The sequence below is a fragment of the Kryptolebias marmoratus genome, linkage group LG17 (genome assembly GCF_001649575.2).
Source record: "Kryptolebias marmoratus isolate JLee-2015 linkage group LG17, ASM164957v2, whole genome shotgun sequence".
NCBI classification, from domain to species: Eukaryota; Metazoa; Chordata; class Actinopteri; order Cyprinodontiformes; family Rivulidae; genus Kryptolebias; species Kryptolebias marmoratus.
In genome coordinates, this window is record NC_051446.1 from 14,074,874 (window position 1) to 14,094,730 (window position 19,857).

Consider the following 19,857-nt stretch of genomic DNA (forward strand, 5'->3'; position numbering starts at 1 on the left):
ACACACACACACACGCCGACTTTAAAGCTCCCTATTTCTAATTCATTAGCCAGGTCCTGCTGCCTGTAGACTCACAGCAAGGGGCAGAGCGAAAGGAATAGTGGGTCAGTATCTGTACAAGCTAATGAGCCAAATACACTTGAGGAAAAAAAAAAAAAATCTCTAAATTAAGAAAAGAAAGCAGCAATGAAGTAAAATTCCTTGAAGGAATGCATGTCCCTCGACGTCTTTCATATCCGAGTTTTACACTAAGCTCAGCTTACTGTATGCTGACAAATGAGAGTTACAGTCGTTTTGGTCAATCTTTAAAAGTAACAATATTCACATACTCGAGCATGCGCTGAAGTTACGCTCAGAGGATGTGTTGTGAATGAGTCTCAGCTACCACCACAGCAAATTTCAGCTCAATATCTGCAAAACTGACGGAGTTATAGCCATTTTTGTGTTAGCTAAGTTCAAATAGCTGTGAGAGAAATTTAATTTAAAACTCACTCCAAGAGTTAATCAGTTGTACATGTACATCCAGAGGTTACTTTGTGAAAGTTTCACTAAAATCTCTTCAGCAGTTCATGAGATATTTTGCTAACAGACAAACAGGGTTAACTCTGACAGTTAATGCCAATTTCTTTCACGCAAATGTCTTGTACAATGAGCAGCACTTGGAGTACGTGTTGTGAACCGCCTTCGGCAACAACGGCACCAATTTTTAGCCCAAAATCTGATAAATTAATAGATTTTTACCCATTTTTGTGCTCTCTAAGGTCAGTTAGCTATGGCGGCTAACTTAAGCCGAGTCGGCTCCAGAAGGTGAACAGCTGCAGATGCACATCTAATGATTATTTCCTGGAAGTTTCGTTCAAATCGGTCCAGTTGTTCAGGAGATATTTTGCTAAGAGACAGGTTTTTCTGGAGTCAGGAGAAGAGGAAGTGGTTAACTGGGGGCGATTATGGTTGAAGAGTTCGGGGTGTGAGGCCTTGTTGTGCTGTGATAACCAGAACGACGTGGAGCTGAGCTGCTGGCTCTGCCGCACACGCAGGGCTGCATATTTAGTATGGAAATCAGTCCTGGAAAATGCAATTATGCTCCACTTGAGGCAGGGAGTGAAAGAGAGGAAAAAAATGCAGCGGGAAAGAGGAGGGAGAATTAAAAGGGATGATTGCATCCTAGAGGCCACCCGTGGACGATGAAGGTGAGACCTCTTAATCCTAACATCTCAACATGACTGAGTCTCCTTTAAAAGAAGCAAAAAAAAAAAAATCTGTTTTCCTTCTGAGTTTAGGCTCGGTGACAACACCTGCTGCCTCGTCTCGCAGCCCTCCTCTCCCCTCCCTCCCTCCCGTGCGAGGATTTGTTCCCTGAAGACACGTAGCTGTCACTCCGCTTCACCTTCTCCGACGCGCGGGGCCGCCGCCGCCTCGAAACGGAGCATTTAAGAGGCCTTTTGAAGCGACGACGGGGAGACGGCGAGCGCGCGCGAGCAGTCGAGAGCTGGAGAGAGCTTCCAGGCCGGAGCGACGGAGGAAGGAGCTGAAGAACGTGACATCAGCTGGAACTTTGGATGTTTCTGTTGGAGCTGCCAGGGAGTTAATGACGAGGCTACAAAGCACTGAGAAAAAGATATATTCTTTTTTAGAGAAGCCTGAGCGGGGCCAAATTGACAACAGTGTGTGTGTGTGTGTGTGTGTGTGTGTGTGTGTGTGTGTGTGTGTGTGTGTGTGATTCAAACAGCAATGTCAGAGGAAGCTGCACGGTCACTACTGTACACCGCCCCAGGCTTCAGTCGATTTTCCTTAATGGATTAATTAGGCACACCACTTGGTCAATACCTTCCAGCTAAAAAATAATTAAAACCAGCTCCAAAAAGTAGCTCATGCTGATTTAAAAGTCTGCTTTGTAGTTTTCAAAAAAATAAAAATCCGCACAATCTGGTTTTGCTGCTTTTCATTGGCGCAAAATGGATTAATTACTGCAACAACAACAACATTACAAAACTCCACATTTTAGAATAATATGTCAGAGTGGAGGTCTGTGGAAAGGATATGAACAATTAACATCATACCTGTGGTGGATAGCTCCTTGATTAAGTTTAATTCGGATTGGATTGATGAGCTAACGGCTAGTCTGAGTGGTGTTGCAATCTTAAACCTTTTTTATCAATTCAAAATGTTAGTTTATAACCTTTTACCCCCTTGTCAGTTGGGCATATATGGTAATTTTGGCAGAAATATGATATTCCTGACAGTATTTGTATTTGAAAAAAAGGCTTCCCACCTTTCATGCCAGAGTTTTAAAAAAAAGATAATCTTATATACGTGAGAAGGAATCACAGCTACTACCAGACCAAAAATGAACTCAGTATCTGTAAATCTTACTGACTTATAGCCATTTTTGTGTTGGCTAAGGTTCATTAGCTGTGGCGGCCATCTTGAATTCACTTGATTCCAAATGTTAATGAGCTGTAGATGTACATCCAATGATTACCTTCTGAAAGTTTCAATAAAATCCATCCAGTGGTTCATGAGATATTTTGCTAACAGAAAGACAAGGTTGAGTGCATCAGTTTATACTAAAGTTTTAGGCAAAACTCCCGCACAATGAGTAGCGCTCGGAGTATGTGATGGGGATGATGCTCGGCTACTACCACTACAATATTTAGCTCAATATCTGTAGAACACACTGAGTTCTATCTGTTTTTGCAGCCATCTTAAATTGGGTTGACTCAAAGCGGTAAATTGGTTTAGATTAGTTTCTGAATATTTTGCTAACGCCACAGACAAAAACACACGCAGACACGGGCAAAAACATGATCACTGGTATCATTATTTAGACGACAGAACTCCACCGGACTTGGCCTCCTAATAGTCAACTTATCAACCTGTTTCTTAAAACCGAGGCCAATCAAAGAGCTATCTACAACAGGTAAGATATTCATTGCTCATAATATTTCCATGGAACTAAGAGCTGAACTATTGCTTCAGCTAAAATTCTTCAGTGAGCCACCGTCTCACAGTGTCACCATTCCCAAATATAAGTGAATTTGTGATCTTTTTTCCTCACTTTCTTTCTCACAACAGACTCTAAATCACTGTGGATCAGAACTTTGCTGATTCTGCCCTGACCCAGATACTTTGGTTATTTCTTGCTCAAATCCTTTTAAAATGAGAGTCTGCTCCTTCTTCTTCTTCTTCTTCTTTTTTCCCCTCAGCAGTGTGTGGCCACAACCTTTCCTCATGGTTTAATCATCGCTGCGCTCCAACTCAGAAAAAGGAACCTTCACTTACAGACACTTAGCTGAAGTGCCTCGGCATGTCGAACCAGAAAGCCCTGACGGGAGGAGGTTCGGTGCGGGACGTGACGCCAGCAGGTAATGCCCCCCCCCCCGTCCCCGTCCCTGGAGGGAGCCACACTTTCGAGCAACTAAACGACGACTTCTACCACGGACTGCGGGTAAAAGTTCTGAACTGGAAAGCTCCAGAAGCGGACCTAAAAACATTCGATTTATGCGTCGTTCTGGCTTTACAGCACGTCTTGTGGGAATGGAAAATGGGAGTGAAGCGTTTGAACAAAAGAGTAAAATAATATTGCCCGCCATCTTTCAAGTCAAGGTTTTTGAATAAGACCATTTTATGCTGAGAAATGATGGAGTTGTAGTCATTTTGGTCAAATAATATCATAATTAATCTCATGGGGTATTGTGATTTTGCACAATCTTTTAGTGTTTGGAGTATGTGTTGTGAATGACTCTCATCTACTACCACACCAAATTTTAGCTCAATGTCTGTAAAAATCACCAAGCTATAGCCATTTTTGTGTTGGCTAATGTTGATTAGCTGTAGCGGCCATCTTAAATAGGGCTGGCTTCAAAAGTTAATCAGCTGTAGATGTACATCCAATAATTACTCTCTGAAAGTTTCATTAAAATCCATCCAGTGGTTCATGAGATATTTTGCTAACAGATAAACAGGGTTGACACCAACAGTTATTACCCGAATTTTAGGTGTTGCACAGTGTTGCGTTTAAAGTATGTGTTGGGGATGATGCTCAGCTTCTATCACACCAGATTTTAACCACTTATCTGTAAAATTGGCTGAGTTATAACCATTTTTGTTTTTCCTAAGATCAGTTGGCTGTAGCAGCCATTTTGAATTAGGTTGACTCCAGAAGTTAATCAGTGGTAAACATACATCCATTGATCAGTTTCTGAAAGTTTCATTAAAATCCACCCAGTGGTTCATGAGATATTTTGCTAACAGACACACATGGTTGATTCCAACAGTTAAAGACAAGGTTTCAAACACAAACCCTGAGCAATCAGTTAGTGCTCAAAGTATATGTTGTGAAGGACTCTCAGCTACTACCACACCAAGTTATAGCTCAATATGCATAAAAATGTCTGACTTACAGACATTTTTGTGTTGGTTAAGATTGCCTTTTTGATGCAGCCATTTTAAACCAGACGGACTCCAAACTTTAATCAGTTGCAGATGTCAACCCAATGATTATTTTCTGAAAGTTTCACTAAAATCCGTTTAGTGATTCACGAGATATTTTGCTAACAAACAAACAGCCTGAAAATCCCACATCATAATCGCAATAACATACCCTCAAACCAGGTAATAAACCACGGCAGACATTTTGGTCCTGTGAACATGAGGCACAATTACCACTTAAAAAGAAACAAAGTCGGGCTTGCTCAATTACACAGCTGGAACACACCCGTGGGAATATGTCAGACCTGAAAATGACCCATTCCAGCCTTCAGTTTAGAAACAGATGCTTCAAAATGTCTGCATATTGTTCTTCACCAGTAAAGAACGGGTCACAGTAAAGAACGGGTCACAGAATGTGTTGCTGTAGGAGACATTTGTGCATCTGTGTTGTGCTGATTATTAGTCCGACACACAGCAATACTTTCTGACTCTGTGTGTGTGTGTGTGTGTGTGTGTGGGNGGGGGGGGTTCAGGAGTGGAGTGTATGCACAGTTTCCCGGGAGAGGTTTTAGTGTCTCTCTTCTACCCCTCTGGCTGAACTGATTGAGTATTCTCGAGCTGAGATTGCCCTGAGAGAAAGACGGATTGAATGTGAGCGACGTGCGAAGCGGTCTTCTCGCTCCTGCGCGCACGCACACGCTCGGAGGAGCGAGTTGCCTCGTGGCGCAATTCAAACACGCTTACACACACCGAGGTCGAGAGAGAGAGAGAGAGAGAGAGAGAGAGAGAGAGAGAGAGAGAGAGAGAGAGAGAGAGAGTGTGGATTCGCGGCTGCAAAAGTTGCCAAGTGAATGTCGAACAGGAGCGAAGACAAATGTTGAATGCTCCTGTTAGACGCAGCTGAGAAAAATCCCACCAGCTTGAGAGCTGAAGGCACTGAAGATGCACAGACTGAGCGCACATGCAAACACCGTGTCCGTATTAATGATGTGTGTGTGTGTGTGTGTTAATCTTCAGTTACAGCAGCTAACAAGTAAAGGCCGAACTAACCTTTTTGCATCCAAACGTGTCATCTTTTCCAAAAACCCTGTCAGATAAACAGGGAGCAGATGCGGCGTAATCATCTGATTTGTACAAAATCATATTTACCAGAGTGATCATAATTTTACGACTCTTAATAGTTGTATTCAATCTAGGGGGTGGGGGGGCACTTTAGCTCAGCAGGTCTGAATGCAACATCTGCAGGAGCCAATTTTGTCTCCTGTGATGCGTTTTTCCAACCAGTTCGGTTTGTTGTGATGATGACACGCCGTTACGTGAAGCCTGAAGCACATCCTCACGGCGCCATGCACGACTGCAGGAAACACAGAGCGAGCAGCAAGCATTTATTCTCCCGACCTTATTTACCCTTTAATTATACAGCTAGCCTGACTGAGACACGAGGACTCATTTTCACCTGCCCTAACCTCTTTATAATTTTGCAACCATTATTTCAGTTTTAAAGAGACAGTCAGGTCATTTTTGAAGGGATGTTCTGTCAAATAGTTGCTACGGTTAGCGCCTTATCAGTCGTGACATCAGTCAGAGAGCACGGAGGGTGGAGAAAAGGGCAGAAGTCTTTCCCCTCGGGAAAAGAACGCTACATTGGCTAATAACAAACCTCTATATGACAATGTTTAGCTTGTTGTTCTCAACAATACAACGCTCACATTACTACGCAAAAGTATGTGTGGAGCATAGGTGGAGCTGCTGAATGGATCAGTCCACCAGGAGCTGACTGACTGGAGGTGCTGAACAGGCAGACTGATACATTTACAGCCTCATCACCATCGGCATACACGCGGCCTATTTTAGTAGCAACTGGAGATGTGGCGTTCGTGAACCATCCGAGCCTTTTGAACGGCTCTTTTCTATGTCACTGGCAGTACCATGTGACGAACTGTTCAAAAGACTTGACTCATTTGAATGGCTCTTTAAATGTAACGAATCTGCGAGGTCTGGATCCCTTCAAAGAGCCATAAATCTCATCTCTATTAGCAACATGGACGCTGTTTGGTTGAGAAAACACCAACAAACCAAACAAACTGTGCAAAGGTGTAGAGGTTCAATGTTAGCTAGTGTAGCGTTCTTTCACACAGGTATGTTGCTTTGGAGGAAGACGTGTTTTACAGGAATAGAAAATAACAAACAACATGCCCTCATTTGGCTAGCCATTAGCCAAATGGCTAACGAATTTAATTCTGACCAGCCTGACAAGCTAACGGCTAGTGAAAAGGAGGGCCAAGATCAATTCAGAAACATCTACATTACTGTTAGTTTAGCATTCCAGTTATTCCGGCTGAAATATTATGATATTTCTGCTGGAAGTGAACCAGGCTGCAGTGGAAGTGCTACAACTACCTGCCACTGCCACTATTTGTGCATGCAAACAGACATAAAAGTCCATGTAAACACCAAACTGTGTCACATCAAGCTAACAGCAACGCGAAGGTTTAGAAAATGCCGTTTACATGACTTGCTCTGAAATGTTACAGCTTGGAGTTATTTTAACACAGCTTCAGAAGATCTGAACTATCGCTTTACCATTTTTTTTATGGAACTGAACTACAGGCAACAAATACATTTTTTAGGGAGTGGAAAACACAAACTAAAATAAACCCCAGAAAACTGACAGAAGTCAGAAAGGTGAAGGAAGATGGGAGCGGCGATAGAAGTCGTGCTCCGACTTTTCCGTTCCAGTGGAGAGAGCCCTGCAGAGCTCGCACGTCGCACGCTGCGCGACAGAGGGCCGGATTCACATCAACATTTGAATATCCTCTAAATTACTCAGCAAATGTGTGCTCCGGCGGCGCTCATGTGCATGAATGAGAGCCTGTTTGCGTTTGAAACCGTCTGTGTGAATCGGGGAGATGAGGGTACTGCGACGCACTTTGGGGAAGCGGGTGGCAGCAGCTTTAATTACTTATAAACCTCTTGAAAGTGTTTGTATATATGCAAATTCTATGCGTGTGCAGAGCGGCACGTGTCTTTTTTTTTTTCCTTTTTGATGCTTTCACGTGTTCCAATCTGATAAATCTTTAAAAGTCAGTCAGTCCAGGGGGGTCAATATCAGCCCATGCATTCCGAAATTACCTCAGATTACTGCCTGCTATTACCAACACTGTGCTAATCGAAGGCAATTTACATTTTGGCTGATGAGCAATTTTAAAACTGTCTTCCTGATATTGATAGAAGTGAAGCCAAAAGGGAAGGGAACGAGACGTGGGTTTAAAATAGAAGCATGCGATGTTGCGTGGCTTGAGATAAGACATGAGACGGATCAAAAAGGAAGGTAGCTCTGGTTTTCTAAAGAGCGTGGTTGAACAGCCCCTCTATATGTTACACCTCTGCAGCGGCTCAGGCTTCGGAAATGGGACAAGCTGCAAATCGAGTGGCTTCTTGTTGCCATCATTAGAAACAGCAAGCAGCAAAACATAAAGAGACAAAACATGAGAAAGAATATATATATATATATATATGTAAAGAGAAAATGCAAAAGGAGGAGAAATGAGCGTAAAGAAGTGAAAACATGCCAAAGAACTGCTCTGCGCTGAGCGAGTCGCGGTGTTTAATCTCGTATGGTGCCGGGAGCAAAAGGCAGGTGCTCAGAGAGAATCGGCATTTCACATGTAAATCTCTACATGAATTTCTAATGGGAGCATAATGGTAAACACAGATGGGCGAAGATGCAGAAAGTGCATGAAAGAGGCACAGAATTAAAAAAAACAACAACTAAGAAGCCAAATGTTGCATCCAAACCAAGACATCTGTAGCCAATATGACACAACGGTAAGTGTACACAATGCAGGCACACTATCTACAACCCAAATTCAGAGAAAAATGGGCGTTTTGTAAAACAGGAAGCAATGATTTGCAAATCTCATAAACCTATATTTTATTCACAATGGAGCATATGAAATGTTTAAACTAACAAACTGTATCATTTTAAGGAAAATTGGGGTAATGTTGAATTTGATGGCAGCAACATGTCTCAAAAAGTGAGTGGTACAAATAAAAACACAGCTAGAGGAGCATTTTGAAACTAATTAGGTCAGCTGGCAACAGGTCAGGCAGGGGGCTGGGTAAAAAAAGGGCGTTTTAGAGAAGTATCAGAAGTAAAGATGGGCAGAGGTTCACCAGTCTGAAAAACTGTGTCTAAAAAGCAGAAATATTTTGAAAGATAATGTTCCTCAGATGAAAAATCACAGACATCGTGTCCTTTGTACCAAAGAGGAGAGGGACCATCCAGCCTGTTATCAGCACACAGTCCTGCCTCTCTGATGGTATGGGGGTGCATTAGTGTTTCTAGCATGGGCAGTGTACACATCTGGAAAGACACCATCAATGCAGAAAAGTCTCTGCAGATTTTAGAACATGTGCTTCCTTCCAGATAGCATAATTTTTAGGGAAGACCTTGCATATTTCAGCAAGACGATGTTAAACCTCCGGCTGCATCCCTTGCAACAAGATGGCTTCTTAGAGGAGTCCTGCCTGCGGTCAAGATCTTTCAACATAGAAAACATTTGGTGCATCATGAAATGAAAAATCCTGCAAAGACCCAAGACTGTACAACAGATATTATCCTCCATCAGCCCAGAATGGGACAACTTTCCCTCCAAAACCTCCAGCAGCTGCTCTCCTCAGTCCTAAACGTTTACAGACTAAAGAGTTAGAAGAAGAGGAGATGCTTCAGAGTGGGACACATGGACCTGTCCCACTGTTTTTGAGATCTGCTGCTGCCATCAAATTCAAAAATACCTTATTTTCCCTAAAAATGGTACAATTTCTTAATTGAAACATTCGATACGTTTACTGTGTTCCACTCTGAAAAAACACGGGTTGATGAGATTTGCATTTTAAATACATTTTACAAAATGTCCCAACTTTGTTGGAAGTGGGCTTGTATATTACTTCTCTCAGAAATTTCATGGAGTAGAGTAAACAAAAAGAACCTTTTGCTTGCGCTACATTTTTCCCTCTGAGTGTGGCGCTGGCGTTTTCCGGTGCTCGCCGCCCACCCCTCCTAAGGTTAAGTGTCTGGATTTACGGACACACTCGCCGGAAGGATTGATCCTTCTTTTGCAGGGCCTAAATGATCCAGTCAATGTTTTGCCACCGCAACGCTTGGTGCCTCTGCCTGAATCAATTCGGTAACCTTTCGGCAGTCAAACAAAACGCCGCAACGTGTGTGTGTGTGTGTGTGTGTGTGTAAGCCGGCCCGGCGCGGGTCGGGGAGGGTTACGTGTCGTATGCGCGCGACGCTCGGTATCCACTCACCAGCTCGATGAGCTCCTGGTAGCACACCTGGCCCTCTTCATTGCTCTGTACGAGAGCTAACAACATGTCCAGCTTGGATGGGTCCAGCTGCAGCTCATGGTGCTCCACCAGACTGGTGAAGTTCTCCACTGGGATGAAACCGGTGTTCTCTGGGTCCAGCTGGAAAGGAAGAAATGAAAAAAAAAAACTTGCATAAAAACAGAAAATACTGCAAAATAAAAGCTGCAGTTTTGTGTCCTTTCTTTTTAAAGAAGCAGCTCTGAACAGATGAAGCTTCAGTTTATGGCGAATGATTCAGTAAATTAAAGTAAACAAAATTAGCAGAGTTATTGCCATTTCTGTGTTTGCTTAGTTTAATCAGCTGAGGCAGCAACCTTAAACTGAACTGACACCAAAAGTTAATCTGTAGTAGACGTCCATCCAATGATTACTTTCCGAGAGTTTCATTAAAATCTGTCCAGTGGTTTGTGAGACATTTTGCTAACAGACAGACAAACGAACACACAGGCAAAGGCCTTAGAAATGTTAGAAACGACAAAAAGGCGTTCGAGATGTTTAAACAGTCGTAAAAAGTACAGCCAAACGAGAGTTTCCAGTCTGAGCTCAGACGTATTAATTAAGCTGTGATTCCTTCATGATAGCTGGGAAAGAATTAAAAGATAAGTCAGTCAGGCGGGGTGGTTGTTGTTCACGTTGGAAGCATTCACAAAAGACAAGGGGGGGAGAGAGAGAAAAAAAATCCATTTGCATTAAATGAGGCAGCTTCTCTGTCTTAGTTTCCGCTGTGATGCATCGCTCGGCTGTGTGAGTCTGTCCTTGGTCACAGTCGCAGCTCGGCTTCTATAATCAGCACCGAGGCTCGCAAACACGTGGCTTATTACTGCTGATGCCTGTGCAACTCCTCGTAATTGATTTGAGAAGCAGAGTGTCATAAAAATGACAGAGCAGTCATCTAAAATAGCCACTAGTTTAGGAAAAAAAAAGGCTTCTAATGTACAGGGAATGTATCTAAGCTTGGCTCGTGCTATAATGCTTTATTTGAGGTGGCAGCTTATTCCACTTATTACTCCATTTTCCTTCCTTCTTTCTCCTCCTAAATGCAACTCAATAGCTCTTCAATGGAGCGTTAATTTCTCCTGCCAGCTCCCCTCAGTGCGTCTTACTGTGTTTGTTAAAATGTGCCGCAGGACAAAGTGAAGCAGTACAAAAGGGACCACATGGGAAGAGTCATCGCTGCTTCTCATTTCAGCGGCTCCTGAACGCAAACAGGGCCTCATTAGGTTTTTTGGGGGGGCAAAGTAAACCAGCGGCGTCTCGTTGCTCCAGGCGAGGAGCGGGCTTTCGGATGTTGCGTCAGGGTGTAGTCAGTCATGGCGGATCATTGTCCCCCATCCACCCCCACCCACCCTCCATGTCCATGAGGAGAATCCCATCCAGCGTTAGATTGGACGAAGATGCTACGCCAGCTGCATTAAACCCTGCCGCACCGGGTCGGTCTCTGCGGCAACTTCAAGCTCAAGGACGGAGTTCAGACCTGGAGTCAGACTCAGAGTGAGACCCGGAGTCAGACTTGGTCTGAACGGGTTCACTGTAGATAAAGCAGACAAAATACAAAGATAAAGTTAGAAAAAATCTGATCGACTGATCAAGATCTCTCTAAAATCCTACAAAATTCTGGCTCATCGGAAGCAAAATGTAAAGAAATGATGGAGCTTTAAAACTCCTGTAGAGTCCTGTCCTTTCCCTAAAACTTCTCAACTGAAGGACAGTTATCAAGCAACAGACAAAACCCTTCATATTAATTTCTACTACTGATGGGTCACATTTATATGTCATCTTAAAACAGCCTGGAATACACATAAAGCCGAGTATTTTTGATGAAAATGAACCAAGACGGGAATGGAGAAAAGCCCATGTCTATTTATAGATAATCCCCTTTACTCCGTGGTTCATGGATATTTGTTAAAACATGGTCGTTTTTTTTTCTTTCCCTGAGGAGAACCGAGCAACACGGTGCTTTATATCCTCAGTGTTTGATATGTGTAGCATATACCAGAACAACATGGGGGCAACGTAGGGGGGCAGAGAGAGCACAAAAGTAAAAAGAAATATGAAAGGCCTAGCATTCCTTGAGGGAATGCATATCGCCCTTCAGCTCTTGAGACTCATTCTCATGTTAGCGTCATGGTGAGAGTATGTGCTGCTACCACCTTAAATTTTAGCTCAATATCTACAAAACTGACCGAGCTATAGCTATTTTTGTGTTGGACAATGTTGATTAGCTGGGCGGCCATCTTGAATCAAATTGACTCCAAAAGTTAATTAGTTGTAGATGTACATCAGATGATTATTTCCTGAAAAATTCAATAAAATCCATGAAGTAGTTCATGAGATATTTTGCTAACAGAAAAAGAGGGTTGCTGCCACAGTTTTAAGCCAAGATCTTGCACAATGTGGAGCTCTCTGAGTATGTTTTGTGAATGACTTTGAGCTCCTACCACACCAAAATTTAACACAGTATCTGTAAATCTGATTGAGTTATAGCCATTTTTCCATTTTAAAGTTAGTTGGCTGTGGCGGCCATCTAAAATTGGGTCAGCTCCAGAAGTTAATTCGCTGTAGAGGTACATCCATTGTTTTTTTTCCGGAAGGTTTCATTAAAATCTGTCCAGTGGTTCATGAGATAATTTGCTAACAGACAGACAGAGTTGAGTCCAAATAGTTAATGGCAACATTTAAAGAGTTCATGCAGTCTGTTCGAGCTCAGAACGTATGTCGGTGATCACTCTCAGCTATCACCACACCAAATGTTAAATAGATCTGTTAAAATGACTAGGTTAGAGTCATTTTTGTGTATTTTATTTTAGCTGTGGAAGTCATCTTAAATGGAGTTGACTCCAAAAGTTAATCTGTTGTTGATGCAGATCTAAAAAAAAAAAAAAAAAAAAAAAAAATGGGGGAAGAAGAAGGAAATGAAAAACGGTGACGTTAAAGAGAAGAGGGAGCAGTCAGAGTGAGAGGAAGGACATGAAACTTTAAAGGACCGACAGTCTCTCCTCGGCCTTAGAAGCGGACTGGGACACACTCCGGCGCTCTGCCTCTGCCGCCACTCGCCTTCACCACAGAGGAGAGATAGATCAGACTGTAATGTGCTCCTGGCTTAGCCCGGCCTGACAGAGTGAGGCGGGGAGGGGGGGGCGGACAGAGAGCCACGCTGGGGACGTCTGATTACTGTCAGCCTCCATATGTCAGCCACAGCTCGCTCACACACGCACACACACACACACATTTTAGTGTTGATGCTGAGCTGTCACACTGCTCAGATAATATTGCCTTCATGGTCTGACCTTATTCGGGAAGAAAGTCACACAGGGGACATCGTCTGCCGAGGAAACAAGGAGGTGAAGGATTGCTCCTTGTAGCCAATTAGGGTTATCAATTACCAAGATGAGAAACATAGAGATGAACGAGGCTTGGCAAGAGAAGCCTTTTTTTTTTCCTTTCTCTTTTTGGACACTGATGTGCACGAAGAGGGAAGGATAAAAACAGATAAGGATTCAAAGAAGAAAAAAGCCCCGAAAGGGGAGCATTTATTGAAGCAATCCAACACTGGGTGAAGGCGACACTTTGACAAGCCGCCTGCGTTACCGTGGTTACCAGTCGCCTGTGTGCCCCCCTCCACTCCTCCTCCTACTCCTCTTACATTTCCCCCATTCCCCCGCCCTGACATATTGGTATTCCAGAGGCAAAGGAAAAGACAAGAAACGGCTCCAAGCAGCTGTAGAAGACAGATTCGTGGATCGAGTCCAAGTGCAGGAGATCGGCGCAATGATGAGGCCGGGTGTTTTTGATGGTGGGGCGCGGTGGGACGTTGTGAAAGGAGCTGACGTAGAGGAAGTGGACAGAGATGGGCGGGCGATAACGCGCACAGGAGGAAGAAGGAAGCAAAGGTGATTCTGGGACGTTTTGTTACTGTAAGGACAGCACCTTTGACCACAGCTGTGGGAACGTGTTTCAGCTGGGCAAAAAAAAGGCACTTCCAGCCAAAATGGACGACAAGATGAAGATGAAAGCACCAGACATGCAGATACAGGCAAAAACATTATCACCGCTTGGCCTTCAGTGGCGGGTGATAAGATTGGAATTTTAACATATGCAACCAAACAAAATCCATCTGACCCCTGAAGCTAAAGGGACAAAACAATCATAAAAAATATACAACTTGAGGGAGTAAATACTAAAAACACTGAAAGTTTCACACGTCAGCAAAACCGAGGCCTTCGAGGTAAAGAGTGTTTAATCAGAACTAGCTTTAAGATGTGAGGATCTTTCAGTGTTCTTACTATTGATGAAACCAAATAAGGTCATAAAAAGCTGAAGTGGATGTTTTCTGTATTTGCTGACTGCATTAAAGATAAGAGTTGTAACTTTTTTATATGAGGATGTAGTTTATAAAACACAAAATTGAAAAAGCAGAGGTAGGTTTGTTGTACGCTGCTAAAAAGGCAGGCATTACTGTTAGTGTCTGTGTCTGTCTGTTAGCAAAATAACATGTGACCCACAGGACAAATTTTACTGAAATCATACTACATACATCTACAACTGATTAGGTTTGGGACTCAGTCCAATTAAAGATGGCTACCGCAACTAATTGACTATAGCCAACACAAAAATGACTACAACTCAGACTGTTGTACAGATATTGAGCTAAGATTTGGAGTGGTAGTAGCCGAGACTGATCTCCAACACAGACTCCAAGTTAAGCTAACAGATTGCTCAAAATGTAGTCAAAATGTAAACTTTCAGAAAGTAATCACCGGACGTACATCTACAGCTCGTTTACTTTTGGAGTCATTCCAATTCAAGATGGCTGCCTTAGCCTACACAAAAATGGCTACATCTCAATCAGTTTGACAGATATTGAGCTAAGATCTGGTGTGGTGGTAGCTGAGAGTCGTTCACAACACATCCTCTGATATATACAAGTCCGTCATTTCTGAAGATGACCCTCGGCTGAAAGCTGTGGTGAAAGGTGGCGGGTGATATGCATTCCTTCAAAGAACTACAGGCTTTCCAAGCTCTGTTTGATTCACGTAATCAGGTTAACGATGAGAAGATGCACAAGACAGTGCATTGGGTTCACCTCAGGCTAAAAGTGTGCTTTTATTTTGCCTAGAAATTTGGACTTTGACACAAATCCAGTAAGATTCCACTCACAGCTTAAACTCAATTTCCAATAAGGAGCCACTTTTTTTTTTAGGACAGCACTAACACTAATGCGCCAAGCCGAAAACCACACAGCACTTTACCGTGGACAGGAACGCTAAGCTGTGTGTCCGCGGTGGCATTTACAGAACAGAAAATACCTGAATCAGGTAAAAAAAAAAAAAAAAGAAGAAAAACCCTGCGCGTCGTCTCTGCTGCCCTCAGGACGCACTGACAACACGACCACTGATGCTGTAATTATCACACCGTGTGCTCCGCCGCTCTGTTACTATTAGCAGATTCAGACGACTGATGCGAAAGCCCAAAGATCCAAATCACTCCTCCGCTGCAAACTAACACAACCCAGGAGACACATCTGAGGAACATTCCTTCATATAAACCACTATATAACTACACTAAACGCCATATAAACACCCATAAAGCAAGGAGATTAAAAGAGAGAGGAGCACATAACAGCCCTATTCTCTCTACTTGACATGAATATGTCAGAAAGCACTCAGACACCCCAAGAATGGATATAAATAAGTCAGATAAGAAGTGAAAGATATTCCTCTACTAATAATAGCAAACAGTAGAGGCGGCGACCGTCAAGGTGCCTTATCAGTGGCACGGCGAGGCTGCCTCACCAGAAATACCCTGAGCTCAGCACAGCAACACTTCAGAGAAACACTAATAAAGTCAGTCATGTTGCTGCTGTTGCGTTTCATTTCTCCCTTCCTTTTCAGCGTTTTCATCTGGTTTGCTCTGACAGCCTCAGGCCACGTTTTCCCTCCCACCAGCAGTGCTGATGTATGGAGGAAATGTCCGGTCCTGATTCTTAAAAGCTCAGTAAGTCGCAAGGCGTCAGAAATAATTGTTTTTAAAGCGCGGGAACACCTCAGTCCCGTTCGCTTGTTCGCTTCGTCTAAAACGGAGATAAATCTTTGATCTGTAGACTCGCAGAACCTGCAGGGGTTTCGCTGGATCTGTCAAACTGTCCTTCCAAAGGCTTTCATTTTGCTGTCTTCGAGGACGCGGCGGCAACAACTGTTGTTTACGCGTCTTTAAAATGTTGACGTGACGCGTGAGGCCTAAAGCCTGCGATCAGAAAAAAAAAAAAGAGTCTGAAACCAAATAGAAGGAATTTATATCGAGGTCGGGCAGCAGAAAGTCAAACACCTGAACGGCAGACAGATAAACAGAGCTCTGTTTGAGACGACACCCAACACTGACACAGAAACGATTTGAAAAAAGTGGGGATTCCAGTCCTTGTATTGGTGGAAAGGAGTTGAGGCTTACTGATCTGTTTGACCCCCTGCTGAAGGCTTGTGTGTCACTGACGTTTTGATCGGGCAAGACGGCCATGCCGTGAAAGTAAAGAGATTTTAATAAGTTCAGGAAGAAAAGTAGCCTTGGAGTCGTTTTTTTTCCACCCAAAAAGCACCTCAAACTGAATCCAGGAGGCACTCCTACACAAACTTGGTTTTATGCATATGTTGCATCAGATCTAAACGGGTTAACTGTCGTGTAAAGTGAAAATGTCCCCTTGAAATACGACAATAACATTAAATCAATGACTATGGGTGCCAATCCAGCTGCTGCCCAGAAGTCCAACGTAACTTCGTAATAATCTAAGATAAAAAGTCTACATTTTGATATATAAACTGTATAAGAAGTGTAGAGAGAACCAAAATCAAAACAAATGTTAAAGCTGCTGACAGTGGCTCATTAAGGTCACCGTGGTAACCACACACCCGTGTCTGTTGCTCCCTGACTGCCAAGTTAATGAGAGGTAGACCAAAACAGACTGAATATTAATTCTCACACAGTCGCTGTGGGAAAACTGTGTCAGATCTTAAAAGTTCTTGAATCGTGAGCAGCAGAAGACTCTGATGGTCCCGCTTATGGATTGTTGTGTTTCAGAAGAGTGTTACGGAGGAGATATGTCCCTTCACTTCCAGTTCCGAAGAGCTAAACTATAACTGAAGTCTGTGGAAGCTTGGCTGTGCAGTTTCTTTATTCTTGGGGGGATTTGCTAGCAAACCGTACGCTCTATAGCAGGGAGAGACGCACTGGGTGAAAGGCGACAAAAATCCCTACGTTTTGATGTATAATTTGCATATGTACTAAAAAAGAAAAGTTGGGCGAATAAGAAAAGTTTGGGAACGTTTAGACGTTTCAGAAGTCGGCGACATCAACTGTCAGTTGAAGATTCTGTCGAAAAATCTCCAAAAGTCCTAAAACTTGAACTGCGATTGTGTTAAGATTGTAGCAGATATTAAAGCACCAGTTCAGACATGTAAAGTTCAACTTTCTGTGACCCATTTAAACTCTGAATGATGTTTCTACTGTGAAGTCTGCCCGAGCTGTAGAGCTCCAAGGAAGGCTGGGTATTCTCATCTGTTTTGCCAAAATCCCATTGATCCTCGTTGCTTTATTTTCGGAAGTCTTTTTTTTTTTTCTTTTCAAATTTTGCCTCCGTTGTACAATGTATCACTTCCAAAGGTGATAACACAATATTCCCAAATGAAACGCACACTTTCCTGTAGAATTTGCACGTTTTAATTCAAATATGTGTGATGAGGTACAGGATGAAACTATTTAAAGAAACACTAATAAGGGTGAATTGGCACTCTTAATAACCTTTGATTTAAGGAAATACAAGCCTTAAATAAGCACAAGATTGCAAATTTAGAACCTCAGATTATCTTTAATTAAACGGTGACGGTGTAACAGTTCTCTCTGAATAAAAACAACACTTGGCTAAATCACTTGACCTCCAAGTGCTGTAAAACTGATGAGACTGGGGTTGTTGTGGAACGCCTTCAGTAATTGTGACGGGACAAATCTGCAGGTCGCAGCTGCAATAAGACAAGACAAAGGCCAGTGTTTAGGCACACACCAGATTTTGTTCAGAGCCCAAAACCTTTCTGCACAATTCTTCGCACTCGGCCCAATTAGAGAGACCTTTTCTAAACCAAAGGCCAAACCACATGGAGTCCGAAACCCAGAGAAAAGCCTGCCATCAGCCGGAGTAATTGATTCGGTCCAGACCTGAGCTTAATACGACTGTGGCCTGCTCGACTGTGTCTTTGCGAACCGTCTGCGTGAATATACTGACATAAGCAAAATAAAAGCCTGCGATCAATAACACAAGTAGCTGTTTACAACGTGGAAACATTGACTCCATCTCCAGCCGAACATGAAAACTGATATCGACACAGATGAGTCAGCCTCTCTGGTCCCATCTTTTCTGCATATCTAATGATGAGGCCATGTTTCCTATAGAAGCTGCTGAAGGTTTCAAACTAAAGAGGGAAAAATGTCTCAAAAGTGCAACCATAATCTGGGCAGCTGTGAACATGATCACACGCACACACATCCACCCACAGTCCCTCGGCTGTGTTCAGTGTGTTGCTGACGGGCCACTTGAAACCCCCCACCCCCCCGCCGCCCCACAGCCTGCAGCCAGACAATCAATTTCTCCCTCCTGGACAAAATGATTGCCTAATCAATCTGCCAATCAGCCCCAAACCCCAACAGGCCCGTTCATCATCGAAACCAGGAGTTAAACAAGAAGCATCAATTCTTACAGATCTGCAGCTCACACACACACACACACGCAAAAAATAACTTCTGTTTTCCAGACGCTCTAGCCCAAATATAAACATGCTCTTTGGTTCTCCCCTCATCCCATTATGGTTTGTTAAATCTGGACATGGCAGACCAAAAGCTAAATTTGTCTGGAGAGTAAAAACGGTAGTTTTGGCTGGAGGGCTTCATGAAACCAGATGTCAAGGCCAACATTTTTCACCAGCCTGAATGTGGTTTTTGTAAACCTCCTCAGCAACATGGATGAAAAAAACAAACAGTTTTATTTAAAAAGGAAAAACAAACAAAAAAGTAAAGAAATTGTATTTTCTGTGAAGAAGGAGGGTGAAGGCTGAATGGCTTCTCTGAAAAATGCTGAAGAAGCTGAAATAAATTGAAAAAGCTAAAACCCTAGCTGAGATCTAAATGTGGCAAAAGGCTAGCTAAATGCTAAAGGCAGCAAAATGGTAGCTAGAAGCTAAAAGTAGCAAGAGGGTAGCTAAAAGCAATGAAAGATTAGCTAAACGCTAAAAGCAGCAAAAGGATAGTGAAAAGCTACAAAAAGGAGTAAAACAGTAGCTGTAAGGTGAAAGTTAAAAGTAGCAGAATGGTAATCAAAGGCTATCTAAAGCCTAAAGGCAGAATAAAAAGACAAAAATAAAAAAGCAGATGTGCTAAAGTAGATGTTAAAGGAAAATGTTTAGGATGGAATTAAAGAGATTTCAATGTATTTCTATGGGGAATTTAATGTTACATCATGTTAAATATTTTGAAAAGTATAATAGTTACACCAACAAGACACACAGAATGAGCTGAACATTTTGAAATATGAACGGATAAAATAGCAAAGTATGCAGAAGTAGTTAGATTGAAACGACAAACAAACAAACAAAAAAAAATCAAAGAACAGGAAAACAAACACTGAAACAACATTCAGACACACATCTGCACTTTAAAGAACTGATCAATGGCTACAACCTTAAAATAATTAAAAAAAAAAAAAACGTTCTAATCCTTTAACCTTTGGTTTTTGTGACAGTAAAATGAGAATAGCGCCCATTCACGCGGACCGATTGTTTCAAATGTTGATGCAGCAGCAAAAATTGACCAATCATTTTATTCTTCACTGGAAAAACACTGCAGTCGATCCATCTTTGCATCCACACATTCAATTGGTCTCTGCATTCACACGGACACTATCAATTCCAAACCATCCTGACATGATGCTCGCCCTCCTGCTGGCCTGACCTCGTGTTCTGGGGGCTCCACATCCATCACGTTGTCCCATTCCTCATCCCCCCACCCCCCACCCAC

At 42.8% G+C, this 19,857-nt stretch overlaps 1 protein-coding gene across 1 annotated transcript in view; it reads right to left on the reverse strand.

Annotated features, from left to right (window-relative positions):
• Positions 1–19,857, reverse strand: part of rhbdl1 (rhomboid, veinlet-like 1 (Drosophila)) — a 47,787-nt gene that overhangs the window by 27,282 nt on the left and 648 nt on the right. Inside the window, exon 2 of the mRNA XM_017418367.3 lies at positions 9,748–9,906. Within this exon, the coding sequence (XP_017273856.1) occupies positions 9,748–9,906 (159 nt within the window). The remainder of the gene's footprint in view (positions 1–9,747; positions 9,907–19,857) is intronic.